Here is a 20,140-nt window from a genome sequence, read left to right as displayed (position 1 = left end):
CTGCTGGGAATGCAAAATAAACATCCACTGTCCTCAAGCGAAGGCTTATGTACTGCTGGCTGCATGGGTCAGAAACAAGAGTGGAGGCTCATGGGCACAGTCCAGAGAAGGGACAGGATGCCTATATGGGACAGGGTGTCCCTTAGTGCCCAGTGTAGTCCTGGAAAGGGAGACTAGGTGTCCCATCAGTGTGAAGCACCCGCTGCCCTGCTCCCTGTAGTACCTTGTGCAGATGAAATATCTCGGGGCAGTGCCGTGGCCCAGCTCTTCCCCGTGTCTCACTCTGAAGGTCTGTGGGTTCAGGTCTTTCTGGTGCCCTTCCCTCTGGAAAGTGGGAGGAGAGGGATACGGAGAGTTGTTTGTGTGGGCCTGATCTTTTCTTAGCTCTCCTTCAGATGCCTGCAGTTCCCTCTTTAGATGCCCATTTCCTGCACCGAATCAGTCATTTGGGGATTTGGACTCCCTTTTTTTTGGCAGCTTTTCTTTCCCATTTTCATCTGGTTTGGTTTTTACTGTTTCATTTTGCAGTGCCATCAAAGGGAGTTTGTTCAAGCTGATTTTGCAGCAACAGATAGTTTTGACTTGACAACCCCTTCCTCTGCAGACCTCAGTCACGGCCTTGGATCCAGGGTAGGTTGCCCCTTCAGATGCTCTCAAAGCTGATGTGTGGTAAGGTGGCTTGCTGCTTCCTAGTGGATGAAGGATCCTTGGCTTTACTGACGTGAGCATGGGAGAACAGACCTTTTTTTCGCTCCCCTTCTTTCCAGCCTATGAGCTGTTAATTCTTGTGGCTTTTCAAAACTTGCTATTTCTCTCTTAGCATTTCTTTCTCTCTTTATTTTTTCCAGTAGATGAGCCACCCTTGGCATTGTGCCTTGTGCGTGTGACTCAGATGGATTCTGCTTGTCTGAAAGATTCCTGCAAGTCCTCAGAGTTGTCCAACCTGCCTGGGCTCAGCACTGGAACCCGTGAGAAACACGCTGAAAGCGAGTCCTGCAGCATCTTTGTCCCTGTGCAGGATGGAGACTAGGCAGTCACTCTCACTTCACGCCCTTGCTGTGCTGTGGGATTGAATCCAGGATGACTGCTCAGAGCTCTGTGGAGGGAGGTCCCCAACGACCTTTTGTGGATGGTGCAATGCTGCATTTCTTTTTTGCTTATTCTAGTTCGAGCCAGCTGGTCTCATGCTGTCTCCGTTGTGGGAAATGGTCCCCTTGAAGTCAGCGAAGCTGGGCTTGGGGCATCTTGGAAGTCCCATGGCTTCCACTGCAGGAAGGCTTCTGTTCTTTGAATGCCTCTGGTTTTCAGGCTTAATTGGACCCACCCAAGGGCTGATATTTTCCAGAGGCACTGAATGCCTCAGTACCTCCTGCTGATAGTAGATGGTGTGAGGAGAGATTGGCATCTTTGCTACTCCAGCTGTATCAGCTAGGGGAGCACAGCTTCCTTTTAGCTTTTTGCACAGGTTTGCCAAGTAATGTGATTTGATTTTGTGGCCATGGAAACTTTAAGATGAGAATCCAAACAGGAGGAGTTGGTTTTGGATGTGAACTTGGGTGCCTGTGCCTCAATTTCCTCATGTGCAAGATGAGGGAGCCACCAACTTCCTTGCTCAATGGTAAGATAAAACTGTTGGAGATGTTAATCTTTTGATGGAAGATGCAAGTGGGCCATAAGACCTCATGAAGCTGATCCTTTGTGGAGGGCTCTTTGGAAGATCCTTTTCCCATTAAGCTAATAATATCTCATCCAGAAGATGTAGGTAAAGCTGGGCAATCCCAAAAGTCCCAGAGAGGGGGAAGCTGTGAGCCTTCTATACATCTTCTCTTTTCCAGTAGGGAAGCTTTCAACACAAGTGAATTTTTATCTCCAGGCGTGTTTTTTGAAAGCCTTTCCCACAACCCGCATTCCTGGCATGCACCCATGAGTGAAAGAATTAGAGAAATGAAGTCTGGAAATGGAACTGGGTGGCATGTCATCAGTCCTCTGGCCTCCCTTCTCTGCCCTCTGCCAGTTGTGTTCATTCTCCTGCCCCTCAGCCAAGCTGGGGACATAGAAGACGTGACTCATCTGCTGCTTGGGTTGATAAAACATCCCCTTATGAGCCAGCTTCCTTGCAAATGAACCACCCTTCTCCCCTTCCCTGCGCACAACTCGGACCACACAAAAATGTTTCCACAGACTTCAGAGCTGCCTGAGAGAGACATCCCCTGCAAAGGTTCAAGGATATAACTTGGAAACCATCCATCAGAGCACATTTGAGCTCCCCATGGAGATGGGAGATGCCAGTCACTGTGGCACCATCACCTTTCTCATAAAGGAGGGAGACAGATGGAGTCTGAGGCTGTACTTGTTCCCTGTGCCCTTGATCTGCACCACTGCTTGATGCAGATTCCCCCTTTCACTGCTGCCCCTAGCCCTGAAGAAAGGGGTGGGTTTTCCCCCACATTTTAGTTCTTCAGCTATCTTTGTCCTTCCTACTCCTTTCCCCCCACATCCTAAGGAAGAGAAATTGCACCCTACAGCTAAAGAGGGGTGATTTTTGTGGACACCCTACTGGATGCTGATGGCCTCTAATGTCTTCCCTCAGGTTCAGATCATGGATGCTACTTCCATGCCTCCCACAGATGCTCTGGATGATGCACTGTGAGGGAGCTGAGGTGGGAGGGGTGACTGGAGATTAGCCTCCCATCCTTTTTCCCTTCCTATTTTACTTGGTCTGAATGTGGAGACGTCAGTGCTTTCTCCAGAGGAGCCATCCCTCTCTGGGTAACATCTTAGGCAGGAGCTTAGTGCTCCTGGGCACTATTTTCCTTGTGCTCATCCTTGCTTTGGCTTCTCCTGCATCTCCTGGACAATCCTCTCCTGTACACACCCTTCAGATTCACAGACCTGCTCACCCAGTCTCTTGCTTACCTCAGTGTTTGGCTGAGGTAAGTACACTTTGTTCTTTCGGTCCTCCTCCGTTAGGAAGCTGGCTGGCTTTCAGAGCTCAGGGATCGGTTGGGTGTCGGTGGCAGCACTGTCTGCTGAGAGCCCAACCAACAACTCTTGGCTAAAGGGGAAGCCAGTCCTATTCAGGAATTTCTGTACTGCCAGGTGTAGGACTGAGCATCTCCATTAGGAGGTGGTGGAAGCTTCTTCTCAGTCGTATCCTGAGCCCTGGCCTCTGAAAATCCACCCCACAGCCCTCTAAGGCAGGGGTCATTCCCCTCTAAGCTTAATGAAGGGAGGAAACCAAAGCAGAAACAGGGCTTAATCACAACTGCCGTGAGGAACCGCAACCAGGGCCCAGATGAGGTCAGAGAACATGGTTTAAATCAGGTCACTGCTTGAGATTTATTGTGTGGAGTTTTTCTTTTTTCTTTACTCCCGCACTGAAATCTTTCCCCAGAGGCTATTCAAGGAAATAAATAGCCAGTGGAAAGGGACAATAGCTTGCTGTGGAGTACAAATTATATGAAGCAGTAGGAAATAATAGCAGAGTAAGCAGCTGCTACTCTGAGAAAGAATGCATGGTTGGTCTCTCCAGCTCCCTTTGCCTTGAGCAGACACTGATGCCTGGTCCAAGGCACAGGCTCCCTGGTGCCTGGAGTGCAATATGAGACAGGCACCTTATCCCCTCTGCACGTCGTCCTCCAGTGCCACTTCTTTGGTGCCTAGTTAGCACCAAGCCTTCCATGAGGGTGCTAAAAGGATCTCTCCCCTCTTCTGGCAGAGCCTGGTTTGATGTGGGGACAGTGGCACGTGCATCCATGCACCCAGCATGGCTGCCTTGCCTGCCTCTATCTTCCTCATGCCTTCTGGATTGAGCATTTTCTCTGGTGGTGACCCATGTCAGTCCTGCGGGGGACTGTTCATAGCTCATGTTGTCTAGAAAGAATGTGTTGGCTACCCTCTCCTCTGAGCCTCTTGTGGCCTTTCCTCAGAATACTGTTGAGAGAGATGGTGGAGACCATTCTGGCCTGCTGGTGTGGATTTTGGGGGCTGCCTCTGCCACAAGGCCCTGAGAATCTTCAAACCGCTGAGTCTACCTTGGCTGGGAAGTGGGGAAATCTGTGGTTTTCCTCAGGGCTTCACACCTAGCTGGCTTATCTCCTGCCCAAGTAAGAAAACAAAATAAATACTGCTGCCAGCAATGATGCTGCTGATGATCTTGGCAGCCTGCTGCAGAGGGTGGCATTCAGTCTGTTCTCAACAGCTGTGTGGGTGCCCTGTGGTAGAGGTGGCAGCTCTAGGCCATGGTGCATGAGGTGCTGCTGTCTGGAGGCACCCCAAGGCTCCTGAGATCCCATTGGTGCTCCTGGTGGCCTGAGGTCTCCTCAGGACTAGCAGGAAGGCTGGGAAAGATTGTTGACCCCAAAATCTACCATGTGGGACCTCTGCAAATGGAACTGCTGCATTTTATGGGGTGAAAGCACGCTTCAGAGGACCTGCCCTGCCATCCTTCTGGCTGAAAGCCAACATGCTTGCATTAGGCTCTTCCCTCCTTAAAATATCTTTGGGGTATTTTTGTTTTCTCCATGCAAAATTGCAGGCCTGCCTGCTCCCTGTTGGAAGCTTGCCCTGCCCTTGGGTTGCATGTGGCCCCCACCCTCACACCAAGTGACTACTTGTTGGGTCTTTGCTGTCCCTCTGGGAATGCAGCAAATGCTCCTCTGGTGACAGTGATGTGAACATGGGTGTCCCATACCAGTACAAGCCAACTGCCCTCCAGCCAGGGTAAACATCTCTGTGGCCCTGGAGGGACACTCCCAGTCAGGTACCCTAGTATAGGATCATCTCTCTGGGGGGTGGAGGGTTCCTTTGCACCAGTGGCTGCCAGCTTCCACAGCTATTGTTTATGTTTTCCTTACTGCACAGATCCTCCACCTCTTTTGCAGATGCTCTTTAGCCGGATTTCCTCTTTCTTTGGGATTTACATTCCCATGCTATCATTGTTTCCCCAGGCTTTCTGCTTTGCAGTGTCAGCAGGGAAGTATCAACCTGCCCCTGTCACCCTCCTTTCATCATCCCAATCACCACCTCCAACTGCAGTGGAGAATTTTGGCTCTTCTGGGGTCCCTAAAGTCTCATCCCCTTCCTATGTGGGGAGCACATACCCCTGTGTGAGGGAGGCCATCTGCACAGGGCTGGTGTCTGACCAGCTCTGCAGACAAAGGAAGTCGCCAGTGCTGGCAGAGTTGCTGTCTGGTTTCCCGCTATTGTTCCCAGTGGCAAATAAAAGGGGGGTGAACGCCCCTGCTGAGCATTGTAGGAGGGGGTAAATGTTATTTCGATAAAATCTCATGGCCCCCGTCTGAGCAGCTCATGCCTCTTTCCTGTTCGTCTCCCTCTCTGCATGTTCTCGCATCCATCTGTGGTAGTCGTGGCTCTGCACTCAACTCTCTGCACGGGTAGCTTTACTCATCCCTCAAACAGAATCACAGAAGGGGTCAGGTTGGAAGGGCCCACAGGGGGTCATCTGGCCCAACCTCTCTGCTCTAGCAGGGTCATCCCAGAGCACATGGCACAGGATTGCATCCAGATGGTTCTGGAATATCTCCAGTGAGGGAGACTCCACAACCTCTCTGGGCAGTCTGTTCCAATGTGTGGTCACCTGCACCTCCTCATGTTCAGGTGGAGCTTCCTGTGTATCAACTTCTGCCCACTGCCTCTTGTCCTATTGCTTGGCATCAGCGAGAAGAGCCTGGCTCCATCCTTCCGACACCCTCCCTTCAGATACTGATAGACATTGGAGAGGTCCCCTATCAGTCGTGTCTTTTCAAGGCCCAGCTCCCTCAGCCCTTCCTCATGACAGAGATTCTCCAGTCCCTTCATCATCTCTGTAGCCCTCTGCTGGACCTGCTCCAGGAGCTCCACATCTCCCTTGTACTGCTGAGGAGTCCAGAACTGGTCACAGTAAGAGACATGCTGCTCTCCCTCCCAGGCAGCTCTAAGGAAAGGGTTAGTAATTTGCAGCATATGTCTTAAGCAAGGGCTTGGTGGTGAACTTGTGTGCCTATGCACAAACCATGAAGAAAGCAAGGTTTCAGTTTTGGCTTTGCAGTTCAGATAAAAATTCAACGGCAGTGTGTTAGATAAGAAGTAAACTACTGTGCAAGTGCAGGAAATGGGGTTACAAATAGGACACTTGGTTTTTGAGGAACTTGTCTCACACAACCCTCAGAAGAGACCTCCGGTGACCATCGAATTAAGATGTGAGTATGTGCGATGGTGGAACCACATCTACTCATGCCTCATGTGCTAATGAGGAATTGAAAGTCACTTCTACCTCTGCTTTTTACCCACATAACAGACTGCGTAACAATTACTCAGGCAAAAAGTGAAACTGGGTAAGACGCTACCATCAAGAAGCCCAAGGCACAGAAGGACCAAGAGGACGCTGCTGGAACCATGGAGGTGACTCCCTTTTACTTGCCCTATCTCTCTTCTTCTCCCCCTCTCTTTTTCTCGCTCCCTCTTTTCCATAGAAGATTAATTTTGTAAAATAAAGCCAGCATTGTTGAACTGGCATTTAGTCTCCTTTGCACCTTAATTTGGGCAGAGGACTTCAACAGCGAATCCCAACATTTTAATTGGCATCACCGTTCTCTGACCCAAAGTGCTGTTTAATGGTTCCAAACTTTTACTGTTCTTCCCTCCTGGTGGGAGATTGACCCTCTAAGGGAGATTGACCAAACTTTTACTGTAACTTTTACTGTCCCTCTGTGGGTGACTGCTTTCTCCTGCCTGGTGTGACCAGGTTGTCTCCCTCTGAGGGAGACCGAAGGAAAAATGGTTACCAAGGGTGACCAGTGCAAGGCTAAAGTTTTCCTCTCTCCTGGAGAAGTTTGGTAGTCGTCTCTCTCCTCCAGGGTTTGGAATGGGCACAAATTAATTGTGATAATTTACAGGCAATAGCTGACCACATTAGTAGTTTGCAGGCCAAACGAAAAATGGGATGAGGAAAAGGTAAGTTGCCCATTAAAGGTAAGAAAGTAAGTTATTTGTGCAGTTTTTGGAGCTTGTGTATCTTGCTTGCAAAGGGAAGTCAAAAGCTTCCTGCCACCCGAAAGTGTTGCAGATGTAGAATTTATGACTTTGAAGTCAGAAAATGTGGTTCTTAGAACAGCATTGTCTTTTGAGAAAGAGAGACAGGAGAAATTGTAAAAACTAGTAGATATTATTTTAAATAAAAATGAACAATTACAAAAACTACTGTCTGCAGCTGAAAGATGAGAAAAACAGATGCAGAAAAATCTAAGTAAATTACTTGATAAAATCACACATGAATCATCCTCTAATTCAGTCCAGCACATCTATAGGGTGGTATATTGTGAGGATCCTGAAACATGGGATGGGGACATTTGGTACAATGATGATAGTTTAGAGGAAGACTCTGACCCTTCCCCAATGGCAGTAAAAGTTCAGCCTTTAATTGAAACAGAAACTGCTGGTGAGAGGGGGTGGAGAAACCCACACTTCTGTTTCCCACAGAGAAAGACACATTGCTGGAAGAACATTCTAGATGTTCAGGGGAAATGAAACTGAATACAAGTTTCCCTTACGGGCAGAGATCAGATTGTGCTGAGTGAGGAAGAGGCAGAGAGATTCTGGGGACAAAGAGTATTTTTAATTATTACCCCAGGTAACCGTAACTACTCATTAACCACCTGAGCTGCCTACTGGGCTGGGGGCATAGACCCACAGGACACAGGAAAGCCTACTACTGTTTAAAACTACAGGATTCTCAGATCTGGCAGCCTCTGTGCAAAAGGCAGCATGCATTTAAACAATGTATGAAAGACATCAGTTAAGGCGATTCCTAACAGTAGCTCCTATCAATCCAGCCAGATTAAGTCCTCCCCTTCACGGCCTTCCAGACAGGCTGAAAATGTTTGTATCTAATGCCCCAGATCACACACAAATGGATGGCACTGCAGCAGTGGCACAACCACCTAGAGACCAAATTCACATACCTACCTGCTATGAATTTGCCCAGGAAATAGGAAATGATGGGTGCCATATGGGATGGGTTGGAGCAACTTCTGGGAAGCCACCTGAACCCCCCTGGTGAGTCTGTCAAATTTATACCAGCACAGCAAAGCCAAAATCTAAACCAAGACTTGATTAGATTAACAATACCCACTGCTGCAGGTGTTGATAGGGTGGTGACAGAATTAAAGTTTTCTGTGTTACGCTTGGGAAGTGAAAGATGGTTCTGGAAAATGCCATCCAATTAGTATCAGATGGATAATGCCCTCCTAATAACCCACTGTGCACTGGTTAGACAGAGACTGAGCAATTCCATGTTATGGTTTTCCCAGGTTATAGGTATCCTGTGTGCTAGAAACTGTGCCTAGAGCTAAGGATTCTCCTATCCCAACTTTGAGCATTTTAGCTTTTGTGTGTACTTTGTTTTGGGGATGTAGTATCTGTAAGTTTTGTTTACAAATTTAACCAAGTAATGAAGGTTAACAAGTATGGCATTTATAAACTGTGTTGGAAAGATATGCCTTGGTTTAATATGTTTATACTTAATGAAAATAAGCAATTACTGCTTGTTTGCTATTGCCTGAATCTGTAGAAGACCCTCTTCTCATGGGTATATTTACTAAGACTGTGGAATACCCAGGATAGCCTCCAGACAGTAAATCCTTACTCCCCAGGTAAAAAGTGAGTTATTGTGCAATTTAGCCAGCCATTCAGTTTTGCTCTGATATTTGAGAAGGGGACCCTGGGCTCTGTATTATCCCTGGGATGGCTGCAGGGGAGCAGTGTGATGTGAAGGTGTGTACAGGTGTGCCGTGGACACAGCAGCGTGGTGGGAAGGAGACTCAATACCAGAAAACAGCACCCCCAGCACTGGTTCCTGCTGGTTCCATGCTCAGCCCAGGGAGGTTTCACCAACAGTTTCAGTGTCCTCCACAGCAAACAAATTTCCCAAGCCTGTAGGACTTTATGAGCTCTTGCTTGTGGGAAACACCTCCAGGGAAGGAGTGCTTATCAGCACTTACTTCTCCTTTCTTCTGGATGTTTTAGGGAAGGGCAGAAGCTGTCTCCCAGCTGTCTGTGCAGCAGCTGCCCTCAGGTGCTCTCTGCAGGGCCTGGGAGGGGGACTAAGGGATTACTGGTCTCCTGAGCCTTGACCTCCTCCTCCTTCTCCCTTTTCCACTTTTGGAGTCTTACAGATCAGGGACACTGTCTACTGACTTACTTGTAGCTCTTGCCTGGGAAGAAGACAGCAAGGGTGATACTCCCCTGTGAGGACAACATTCCCATGTCTCATGTTCCCATTCCCTAAAGGTTAGGGTGGATGGGACTATTGAACTGATGTGTGTGGCTCCTCAAGCTAAAAGGCTTGGGTCTAGATGGAGCTTGGATGGGAGGTTGCAGAGAGCTCCCACATAGTGGTATTGCAATCCACACAGCTGGGGCTGAACCTAGAGCCACAAGAAGGGAAGGAGCTTGGATGTCACTATGTCACTCCTGCAAAGGACACTTCATAGCTCATGCCATCTAGAGGGGATGTGTTGGTTGTCCTCTCCTCCAAGCCCCTTTGAGCCCTTCCTTGGAGCACGGTGGTGAAGGATGGTGGAGACCATTTTGGTGTGCTGGTGTGGATTTTGGAGCTGCCTCTTGCCAGAAAAGGAAGGAGCTGGAATGTTCTTTTGGCTGAGCTGTTGCACACAGGAAAGAAGTGAAAGTGGTGGTCACACCTCCTTGGTCAGCTGGGAAGATATTTGTCCTATGTCTTGTCTAAAGTAGCACCCCTAAGGGCTGTGTGTGATAGTCCTTCTACTGGGAGCCCACCGAGGAGGCTGGGACTTGCTGATACTTCCTGGAATCCCTAGTGAGAAATGTACATATGGAAGCTTTTTTCTTGGATCAAAGCCTTCTGGCTTAATAGCAGCTGTTGGAGCTTTGCAGGGGCAGGGGTCATGTTAATGTGTAAGCCACAGGGAAGTTTAGGGCTCTACAGTCCTATATGCAAAGCGTTTCTGAGCTAAACTGCTGGTGTCTCCCTGCCTGGTTGCTCTGCCCTCTGAGGAAGATACCTGTAAGGGCTGCTGCTCCTGTCCTTTGTCACCCAGGGTCCTCAGCTCAGCGAGGCTGAGTAAGAGACCAGCAAGTCATAGCTACTCTCACCACTTTCATTTCTTGGGCAGCATCAGCTTTCCACCAAACCCTGGGCAGTGCCCCTCTGCTTTAACCCTCTTTGTATCTCTGCTGTCTTTTCCTTCTGCTGAGGAAGAGCCTGTTTTCACTTCTTCTTTCTCTGATGTCTCTTCTCTCTTGCGGGCTTCACTCAGCCCACTCTTCTCTCCCTGAATGAGAAGTTTGTGCAAGACCTGCAGCATGGAGGGTTTTGGTCATGAGAGGAGCACCATCTGAGAGCAATAGATGTTCTCCTGGGTGGGATGCCTCCAAGCAGCACCCTCTCACTTGCGGTGGCAAGGCAGGAGGAATGGCTGAAGGAGCCCCACAGATTATTTTTCTCTGCCTTAGGGAAATATGGAAATCTTAAACCTGGATATGAAGCCTGGGAACACCCTGAAGGTGAAGGGCAAAATATCTCCTGATACTGTTGGGTAAGTACAAAGAAACCACCTTGGCTTGCCAGGGTTGAAGGTGGGCTGTAGAGGGAGGTGGTTTTCCAAGGTTGCCAGATACAAAATAGCACGTTGTTATGTCACCTGCAACACTGATGAAGGAATTAGGTGCAGAGATGTGTGCCGGATCTCAAACCTTCCAAGACCCTCTCCTGTCCATGCATATGACTTTCCTCATGCTCATTTACAGCTTCAGCATCAATCTTGGCTGCAGCTCAAGAGATCTGGCATTTCACTTCAATCCCCGCTTCAATGAGTCTGTCATCGTCTGTAACTCCAAGTGCTCTAATGCCTGGCAGACAGAGCATCGTGACAGCCACCTCCCTTTCTTCAGGGGCTGCACTGTCAAGGTGAGGGGTCTGTGCCAGCCTGGGGTATGTGTGGTGTGTGTAGGGGCATGGGGTATGTGGGGAATGTGTGGTGAGGGGAAGCCCCTGGTTAGCAGATTCCCATACCACAGTTTTCCCAGTCCCACCCAATACCTCCTGCTCCCTCACAATGGCCCCTCATGCTCTGGGTTTTTGGTCCCGATTGCCATTTTCACTCCTTCTTCAAAACCACAATGCTGTTTCTGGGAATTTTATGTGAGTCCTGTCTGTCTCATGCTTTGTAAGTGCTTCCTGGCCCCCTCTACCTGCCCAGCAGGTGAGTGTACCTGGGGCTTATATGAAAGTAAAGGGAGTCTCCAAGAAGCAGGATCTTGCTGCTATCTACCTTATTTCTCTCCCTCCCTCCCTATGTAAACACAGGCTTTAAGGCAACCCAGAGTTTGGAGCAATGTCCAAAAGCCTCTCCCCCTCAACTCTTCTGTCCTCATTACTCCTGGATCCACGCTGCCAATCTGTCCTTTCTCTCTTCCTGCTAGGGCTGCTGTTCTCGTTGCTGCCCTACCCCATCTGATGTCCCAAATCATTAACAGGGCTGCATTTAGGAGTAGTCCAGTTCCTATAGCTGTGGAGAGGAAGCTTGTTTCCTCAGACAGAACTGGCTCTTGGGGAAGGGGTGGTGAGGTGATGGCTCTGGGGAACATTGCCTTTAGTTTGCAATGACCAGTGATGCATTCTTGTCATCTGCTTGTGCATGTTTATCAGCAAAGCTCCTTTTTCTGAGTCCTGGTGAGCTGCTGAGGGCATTGGGGGTCAGGTTTATTCTGCCCTGTTCAGAGCAGAACGGTGGTGTACACATTCCATATGCTGTATAAAGACATGTAAAGATATACTTGGATTTAGCTGCTTGAGTTTACAATCAGAGTAGCTGAAACAGCCTCAGGAGAGATCCTGTCCCCAATCATAGTCTGTATTCCTCCTTAGACCCTTGACATCAACTGGTCATTTTCCGAATCACCCTCACCTCAAACCCCAGCACCTTGCTTAAGGTTGTAGTGGACATGTTTGACCCTTGCATGTAACAGTCAGGCCTTTTGCCTCGATGCTGACCTCTGAATACCCTCCTTTCCCCCAATTCCTGCCATTCTTCCTCTTTTTTCACCCAGTTCTTAATTGAAATGCTGTCAGACAAATTCCGTGTGAAACTGCCGGATGGCCATGAAGTGCACTTCCCCAACCGGCACGGCTACCGCAAAATCACCTTCATGAGCATCGTGGGAGGCTTCAAGATGATCTCCTTCAAGCTGAGCTGATGGGCACCACTTCCTAGATCCAATAAAAATCCCAGCCAGTGGAAGACTGCTTGTTCCAGCTGTTTTGTCTTCTGCAACAACTCTGTGGCTCTGTGCAAGGCACTGACAAAGCCCAAGGTTCTCCCACCAATAGGAAAGAAGCCATTGTTGGATAATGCCACATACTTTCCAAGTCAAAACAGGCCGTGGGGTTGAAGGGATAGTAGGTAGGCCAAAGCAGGCTGTGGGTGGGGTTCAGGGTGGGGACACTATGACTGATTGGTTGTGTAATCTTTTCATAATGCTCTATTTCTTCCCGCACCCAAGCTTTTGGGAAGGAGGGATGGAGAAATGGGACGGAAGGCATAAATGTGAATGAAGTGGCATTTGATGTGGCACTTGGTGCTACGAAAGTGCATAATTAAAAGGTAGCATGGGGATGATAGCACAGGTGGTGCTCCATTTTTTTTCTGCCACAGATCAGGGATTGTCTCCAACTTTCCCTTTTACCTCACCTCACTTATCTGCTGGCACATTCCAGTCAGGTTAGCCATTACTCTGACATTTCCACAGCAGAGGATCCTACTCAGCAAAAATGAGGCAGGGGAGGCAGTGGGATTTGGGCTGAGTTATGTGGCTCAGTACCTCCTTGCACAGGACTACAGGCAAATGGTCCTGATTATTACATGCTGCTGCTCTAATTGAGAAGTATCTCACTAGCCTGAAGTGAGACTGATGTGTGACAGGAAACATTGGGACACTTCAGGCTGGGTGGGAGGAGAGCAGAGTAGAAGAGCATCTTACAGAGAGCCTGGTCCAAGGCAAGGTGGCGGTGTCCTTGCCCTCCCTCTCCACTTCCTCGCTGCCCAGGATGGAGAGACTGGCGGCTGGGGCTCCAGCAGACATAGCAAGGAAGACAATAAGGTCACAGCAGCCAAGGGGATGCACCAGAGAAGTTAGTATCAAAACTGTTTTAATAAGGACAATAATAAGTGCATGGGGTACAGAAAGGAGGCAGAAAGGATAATTCCACAGATACGGGTCTTTGGTCTTGTGTTATGGTCTGGGAAGCAGAGGCCAGAGGGGAGCTCGTCCTGAGAGCCCAGGTCCTCACTCTGGAAGGTGCGAGGGAGGATAAGGCTGATCCTGCTGGGTGCCAGTGGCCAGACCTGGGGACTTTTTGAAGCTGGTGCCTGCCCTGGCTTGCTGCTGGTGGCTGGCATGAAGCAGCCTCTTGGGGAGGCTGGGGAACATGGGCTCGCCCTTAACCTTGGTGGCCTGGCTGCAAGTGGCACTTCCATGTGCAGTACATGCACACCCCGGAGCTCTTTATCATGCTCTGAAGGGCTTCCTGGCAAAAGCAGCCGGGTGGTGGGTGAGCTGTGTGGGAGCAGAGCCTTGCAGCCATGGCCCAGCATCTCCCCCCACTGCACACCCCCTCCTGTTCCAGAGAACAAGGGGGGTCCTGTGAGGGTCCCTCCGGTGACCTCAGCCCCCGAGCACGCCGGCTCCACACCATGGCACAAAGGCGCTTCTATGAGGGCCAGTTTGCACGCGGGGCAGCGTGGGGGGCAGCTCATTCCAGGGCGGCTGTGTCACCCAGGGCCACTCGGCGAGGGACGTTAGCCATGGTCCACGTTACCCTTGGGAAGGGGTGCGCTGGAAAGAGGGATGTGTGTGGGGAACAGGGAGGGGGGCGAGGATGGAGACACAAACTGTGCCACCACCACAAGGATGGTGGCACAAACCAAGGGGCTGCAGAGGAGTCTCCTTGTTCTGAGGCAGGGGGAAAAGAAGGGATTTTTAGGGCCTGAACTGCAGAATTTGGTGACCTGACAACCTGCCTTTGCCATCAGTCAGCCAAGAAGTTTCTCTCCCCTCAATTGCTGAGAAGAGTCCGGGTCAGGAAAGAAGCTGTCCTAAGTGATGCCCAGCAGCAGGAGGCAAGTGGAAAGGTTCCTGATTATCTCTGTGCATGCTCTCACCTGAATACCAAGCACACAGCTTTTGGTGGGGCAGGGGAAAAGAGAAAGCTCAGCTCTGTGGGGTTTGTCTGCCCCTTAGGACCCCAGCTGACCTCCCCCTGTTGATAGATGTGCTATACTGAAGGGTCTTCCACCAGCTGGAGCTGGGGAGACCCCATCCCCTAGGTGCCAGAGCTGTTGGTGGAAATATCTCTGGAAAGTCACAGTGCCATTGCAGAGGATGGTTGGGGACGTCACTGGAAGGATGGAGTACATCCCCAGACATCCTGGTGGAGCCAAGCTGAGGGTTGAGAGAGAGGTTGCTGGGGAGAATGGGACGGGGTAGGAAGGATTTGGGGTTCCTTTGGCACACGGGAATGTTCCTTTATGTCTAATGGCCGTGAGGCTGGAGAGGGCTGCTATGCCTGGCTCTGTGGTGCTCACTGGCCCTCTGCAGCAGCCTGGCCCAGCCCCAGGGAGCCCCCCAGGAGATGGGCTCTCCTCCTGCCCTCCCCAGCCTGCCCAGTGCCCTCACCTGACGAGGAGGTCACCCACTGGATCTGCTGATGACACTGGCACCAGCAGGTGGGGCACAGGGAGGAGGGCAAAGACCCCGGCACCAGTGTCTGTGGTGGGGCCTGTGATGGGAGGCATGGCCGTTCACACCTTGACTTCATCGTCCTCTTCCTCCTCGTCATCAGCATACTCGAAGGAATTGCTGCGGCCCCCTCGGGCACCACTGTGGCTTTCCTGCAGGCTGGAGAGCTTGGTCTCCTCCTCCTCTCCTTGGTTCCAGCTGGCCTCGGGTGACCGGCTCTCCCTTGTCACTTGTGACCCCCACAAGCTGCTGCTGGGGCTCTCCCACAGGATCTGTGTCCGGGCCTGCCGGGGACCCTCACCCTTCTCCGAGCTCCGTGGGGTGCTGGTCCCACCATAGTGGCGGGCCAGGACCTGCGTTGCTCGGTCAAATTCTCCAGCCTCAATGGTGCAGTCGTTCCAGCGCCCCTGCCACGGGGACCCTCTGGGTGCTGCCCCTGGCCCCGAAGCCCAGAGAGAGTTCGCTGCAGCGCCTTCAATGGCATGTGCCTCTCCGTTGGCATGGACCGACAGACCCGGCAGTGAGCTGGCCCCCGACAGGTTGCTCTGCCTGGAGTGGTCCCAGAAGCTGGATGCTGCCTTGTCCTCTTCGTGGGATGCACCCACTGCTGGAGGGACTCTGTCCTTTGTCCCCTCATCACACAGGAGGTGTGGGCCATCCTCCCCCACCTCATTCCCATTGGCTTCAGAGAAGCTCATCACCTGGAGGAGCTCGCTCATCAGGGAGGGCCCCAGGTCTAGGCGGAAGGACAGCAGGGAGTCGGAGCGATCCAGCTCATCTTCCCCGGCAAAGGTGCTCTCTTGGGCCTTTTCCAAGCGAGGGACACGAGGAATGGTACAAAATCCAGACTCCAGCCCTGTGAGGCAGAAGGTATGGCTGGTGAGGCAAGGGAGGAAGCCTGACTTACTTCTGCAGGGGGTAAGGGACACGGCTGCCAAAATGGCTCAGGTCATGCTCCTGTCAGTGACACTGGCCTTTAAAGGACAGGTCCGTGTCTCTGTGGACATCTCCAAAGCCTAAAATTACAGCCAGGTGAGCTCTGGGCTTGGTAAGATGGCAATGAGGGCTGAGCCAGGCAGGTGAGACCAGGAGATGGCAGCATTGCCTCAGCCTGCCTTTCCCTCTGAGCCCGGCCACCTCCCCCGGCTGCTGCAGGCCCCCCAGATCCAACCCCCACCCTGAGACCTGCTCCAGACCTCCCTCCCTGGGGAAAAGCTGAGCCACAGCCCAGTGCTGTGAGGCTGGAGAGGAGCCACACAGATGTCCTGTCCTTCCTACAACCCTTCCCCAAAGGGCACCCTGGCTGGCAGGGAGGGATGTGGACATGATGGAGAAGGGTGGATGGAACCCCTAAGGAGCAGCACATGGAGATGTAGAGGTTGGCACAGCTAAGGGCAGGGTTGGAATATCTGTGTGGAGGTGGAGAAGGTTGTGCTGTGGGTCTTCTTGACCTCATAACCTTGGAGAGGGAATTGCTCCACTGTCCCTGCACCTTCTTGGCCTCCTCAGGGAGGCTGCTCAAGGGAAAAGTGTAGGGCTGGGGGTAGATGGGGAGCACTCCCTTACAACTACACAGGCTGCCAGCTATGTGGGGCTACGGGAGAGGGGGAGAAATGGAGAAACCATCCCTGCCCTGCTTTGAGACGTTCCAGGGGCAGGAGCAAGGACCATGGTTCAGAGGAAGGTTAGAATTATCTGCTCGCAGGGATCGTCAAGACTGGGCAGTCTTAAATATCCCATCTCTCCTGAGAACTTAAAGTCCCTCACTGAGGAGGAAACTGAGGCCTGGAGCAATGGAGAAGGGCTTCAGAGGATGCTCAGTACCTGGGCACCAGCCTCTGCCCCGCGCTTCACTCACCGTAGGCCTGGTGTGTTTTGGAGAAGCTGTTGGAGGCACTTTTGAAGGAGAACTTGCTGGTCAAGCCCCGGCCACTGCTGGCACCATCATACATCCCCTCGTTGAGCTGCGGCAGTGAGACGGCGTTCTTGATGATGGGCGAGATGGCTGGGGGCGCGGGGGAGGCCCCCGCCTGGCCCCCACTGCCCCGTCTCTTCAGCGGTGTCCGGCGGACGTGCCGCAGCGTCCGGGCAAAGAAGCTGTTGGGTTTGGCCGTGTCAGCCCCGCCGTGGTTGCTAAGGAAAGAGGTGTCCCCAAAGACGTCCCCGCCGCGCCCCACATGCATGGTGTGCCGGAAATCGCCCAGCGGCGGGCTGATCATGTCCGGCGTCAGCTCCGACTTCAGCCGCCGCTTGCCATGGGAGCCTGACACCCAGCTGAGCACCGGCAGCTTCCCCAGGCTCATGTTGCACCCTTCAGCCTGCCTTTGAAAAAGCGCCAAAATCAGCCCTCAGCAGGCTTCCAGCACTGGGGTGGTCTGTCACATCCCCAGCCTCCCCACTGCTCCTGCTCCCATGCTCTCGGGGTAACAGTTCGTGTCACTTTGGCGTTCGGCAGGTTTCCCGCTTCCCTGCGCTACGTCACGCTCATGAAATCACCCTCAGAGGGTACATCCTCAGTGGTGAGGACAGCGGTGGCACGGAGATGTCCCCAGGGGGAGTCTGGGTCACCCCCCCGTTCTGCAGAGGTCACTGGAAGCTGTGTCTTGTCGTGGACTTAGAGGTTAATCCACTGTCTGCTGCTGCCGCTGGGTGAGTGGGAGCCAGTCACGGATGGGGCAGCAGGCAACGACGAGAGCTTCGGGTGGAATGGCAGGGCAAAAGCATTGATCCCCTTGCTGGCCACCTAAACAAGGCAAGAGGAGCAGTGAAGCCCTTGGACAGGATTTTCCCAACCCCATTGGCTGTATCTATGGAACTGCCTGGGGAGGATAAAGGCAGTGCACAAGGCACTGGGGAGGTTGCTACTGGCTGCCCCCTCACCTGGCCCTTCTCCTGGGGAGGAAGAAAAAGGCTTTCCTCCAAAAACATGTGCTCTCCCTCACCTTGCTGATCTAACTCACTATGCCTCAGTTTCCCATCTGCAAAGCAGCTTTGCCAGACCCATGCCACAACACAGGCTGAGGATTTCCCTCCAAGGCAGAACCTCCTCCCAGAGCAATGCCCTGCCTGGCTGCCCCAGCTCCTGGGGCGAGAAACCTCTCCCTCCTTTTTGCTATTCAGATGAACCCTTGAGGAGAGGGTGAGGCCTGGGGCCCATGTGCTTCTCGGGGAGGAGTGGTGGGAAGCAAAAATGCAATATTTGTATATTGCTTTGTTTGTCCTTCGCTGGCTGGATCCCTGGGTGCTGGGCAGACATGCTGGAGAAGCAGGGAGTCAGCAGCATGGGGAGGACACCTGCTTTGCAGACAGGGGAAACTGAGGCACAGCAAGGGAGGTGATTGCCTGAGGTTGGAGGAGAAGGTGGGGTGGGTCCCTGCACTCAGGTGGGTCCCAGAGGCTCAGCAGGGAGCAGCAGCTTTTTTGACCTCCCTTGTCAGTGGGGAGGAGTCTCAGATCAGCAGATCCCCCGCTGGTGTGCATAGCAAGCAGGAGAGGGTGAGTTGGGGAAAGGAGAGGACTCAGATGTGGGGCATCTCAGAGTGTCAGTGGCCTGGGTAGCCCTCCCTGTCCAGTTCTGGCTGGATAGTTCTGTGGCTGGGGGGTCAGGACAGAGCTGGGTCCCTCCAGCAGGGCTGGCTGTGGAGGACAGCATGCCAAGAGGGGATGCAGGAGCCTCACCTCTCTCAATCTCCGTGTGCTGGGACCCCCACTGCTGCATGGCTCCCCCTGCCACGTTTCCTGCCTCTCTCTCCTGCTTGTCCATGCATCACCTTGGAGCAGCCAGGCAGTGCCAGGAGGGCAAAGGCTCTGACGAAGGGGAGTCCTGGACACGAAATTGCTTTCCTGGCCGGCTAGATGTGTTTTTGCTTTGCCCTGGCCTTGTTTGCTCACCCAGGGCCCCTCTTATCTCCCAGGGGTTAATGACTGGGGAAGGGAAAACAAACCTCCCCCAGCAGCGCCCAGCACCATTGGCTGCCTCCCCGGGGTGGCAGTGGCCTCCTGGGGTGGCAGCAGGGACAGGATGGTGGCAGGTTGGGTTCCTGCTGGCCCCCAGCTCCCCAGCTCATGCAGCTCATGTCTTCCTCCTGTCCACAGAGGCCAGGCAGTGCTGCCTCACAGCCAGGACAAACCAGGCATGTGGCAGATTTGGGGTGAGGGGAAAACTGGGGGGCTATTTCCTTTCTCTGGCAGAAGCCCACACATAGCCATTGGGTCAGGGCTCTCCTGGAGAGCAAAGGAAGCTGCTAGGGTGGTCCCTGCAGCACAGCTGGGGTCTTGGACTATAGGGGGAGAGATGCAACCATATTTTTGAGCTGTCCCCGGGATGTCCCAGGAAAGCATGTGACCCTGGGAGAGGGGACTAGGTGAGCTACAGCCCTCAAGTTTTCCCTTTCCTCTGCACATTGGAGCCCCTGAGAAACCCCAAGTGAGGCTCTGGGATTGTGCCCTTTAGCATGTGCTGCACCAGGCAGGGCTACTCTCAGGAGTGGACCCTCCTACCCCACCCCAGGTCCCCTGCACAACACAGCTGCCCTGAAGACCCCTATGGGGGACATCACACCTTGGGGTGGGGTGAGGAGGCAAGGAAAAGGGGGGATATGGGAGGAGAGCATCCCCTTGTTCCCTATCTGGAGAACTATTGAGTGAGGGAGTGGGGTGGAGGAAAGTGTTTGCCCTTCCTTGTCTCTTGGTCACCACAGGGAAGCAAGCCAGCACCTCCTGGCCCCTGGCTCTCCTTGCCTGCTGGCAGGCAGCAGGTACTGGGAGAGGAGGGAGGGAGAGAGGGAGGGAGGGAGGGAATGAAGCAGCTGGTGCCCAACCCTACCTGGATGGCAGGTTTCTGGCAGGCCTGTTGAGCTTTTCCTCCTTCCAATCTCCCCCTTTCTCTTCTTTCCTTCTGCCCCTGGTGTGACTCCCTGCCCCTTGGAGCCCTCCCCTTCACCCAACCAGATTCCTCCATGCCAGGGAAACTCATGATTCTGCGGGCAAAGGGTGACCTTTGTGCTGTCCTTTCCTCCACTGGGCAAAGGGACCCCTCTGCCTGGCCATCTCTCTGTCCGGGTGCCACCGCTTCTCTCTGGCAGCCCTCCGTGTTTGCCAATTCCTGGCACAGCAAGCCCACAGCCCATCACAACCTCCCCTTCCCTGGCATACTCTCTCTGGTTCCCTCCATGCCTCCTCTGGGAAGCCCCCTGCCTTCAAAGACCCACCGCCAGCACCTCCTCCTCCTCCTCCTCTTCCCAGCCTGGCTTCCCCCATATCCCCCGTGAGTTCAGCTGGTTACCACTGGTTTTCCACTAGCTGGGAACGGGCAGAGCTGTTCTGCTTGCTGGGGAGAGCGGAAACCAGAAAGGGGGGGGAAATA

The 20,140-nt window shown here is 52.6% G+C and overlaps 2 protein-coding genes across 5 annotated transcripts in view; one reads left to right on the top strand and one right to left on the bottom strand.

Annotated features, from left to right (window-relative positions):
• The first annotated feature begins 6,110 nt into the window (after positions 1-6,110).
• LGALS2 (galectin 2) lies at positions 6,111-12,278 on the top strand. Of its 3 annotated transcripts, XM_008636431.2 has the most exons (5): positions 6,111-6,200; positions 6,299-6,402; positions 10,492-10,574; positions 10,786-10,945; positions 12,088-12,278. In XM_008636431.2, exons 2-5 carry the CDS (start codon positions 6,397-6,399, stop codon positions 12,232-12,234), a joined length of 396 nt encoding a protein of 131 aa, XP_008634653.1. In that variant the 5' UTR covers positions 6,111-6,200; positions 6,299-6,396; the 3' UTR covers positions 12,235-12,278. The 3 variants fall into 3 exon arrangements, with proteins under 3 accessions (XP_008634653.1, XP_017593344.1, XP_017593346.1); XM_017737855.1 differs by lacking the exons at positions 6,111-6,200; positions 6,299-6,402 and adding an exon at positions 9,940-10,042; XM_017737857.1 differs by lacking the exons at positions 6,111-6,200; positions 6,299-6,402 and adding an exon at positions 10,010-10,099.
• Positions 12,279-13,169: 891 nt separating this feature from the next.
• CDC42EP1 (CDC42 effector protein 1) overlaps positions 13,170-20,140 on the bottom strand; it is an 8,144-nt gene continuing 1,173 nt past the window's right edge. Inside the window, exons 1-3 of one of the 2 annotated variants that reach the window (XM_017737854.1) lie at positions 18,454-18,593; positions 16,634-17,518; positions 13,170-15,631 (exon numbers count right to left, since the gene is read on the bottom strand). In XM_017737854.1, the coding sequence (XP_017593343.1) occupies positions 14,838-15,631; positions 16,634-17,078 (1,239 nt within the window). In that variant the 5' untranslated portion in view covers positions 17,079-17,518; positions 18,454-18,593 and the 3' untranslated portion in view covers positions 13,170-14,837. Of the gene's footprint in view, positions 15,632-16,633; positions 17,519-18,453; positions 18,594-20,140 lie in introns of those variants that run through there. The other variant, XM_008636430.2, reaches the window with a different exon arrangement.

The sequence above is a fragment of the Corvus brachyrhynchos genome, unplaced genomic scaffold (genome assembly GCF_000691975.1).
Source record: "Corvus brachyrhynchos isolate BGI_N302 unplaced genomic scaffold, ASM69197v1 scaffold56, whole genome shotgun sequence".
Taxonomy (NCBI): domain Eukaryota; kingdom Metazoa; phylum Chordata; class Aves; order Passeriformes; family Corvidae; genus Corvus; species Corvus brachyrhynchos.
The sequence above is the reverse complement of the archived record's forward strand: the minus strand, read 5'-3'. Positions and strand labels throughout refer to the sequence as shown.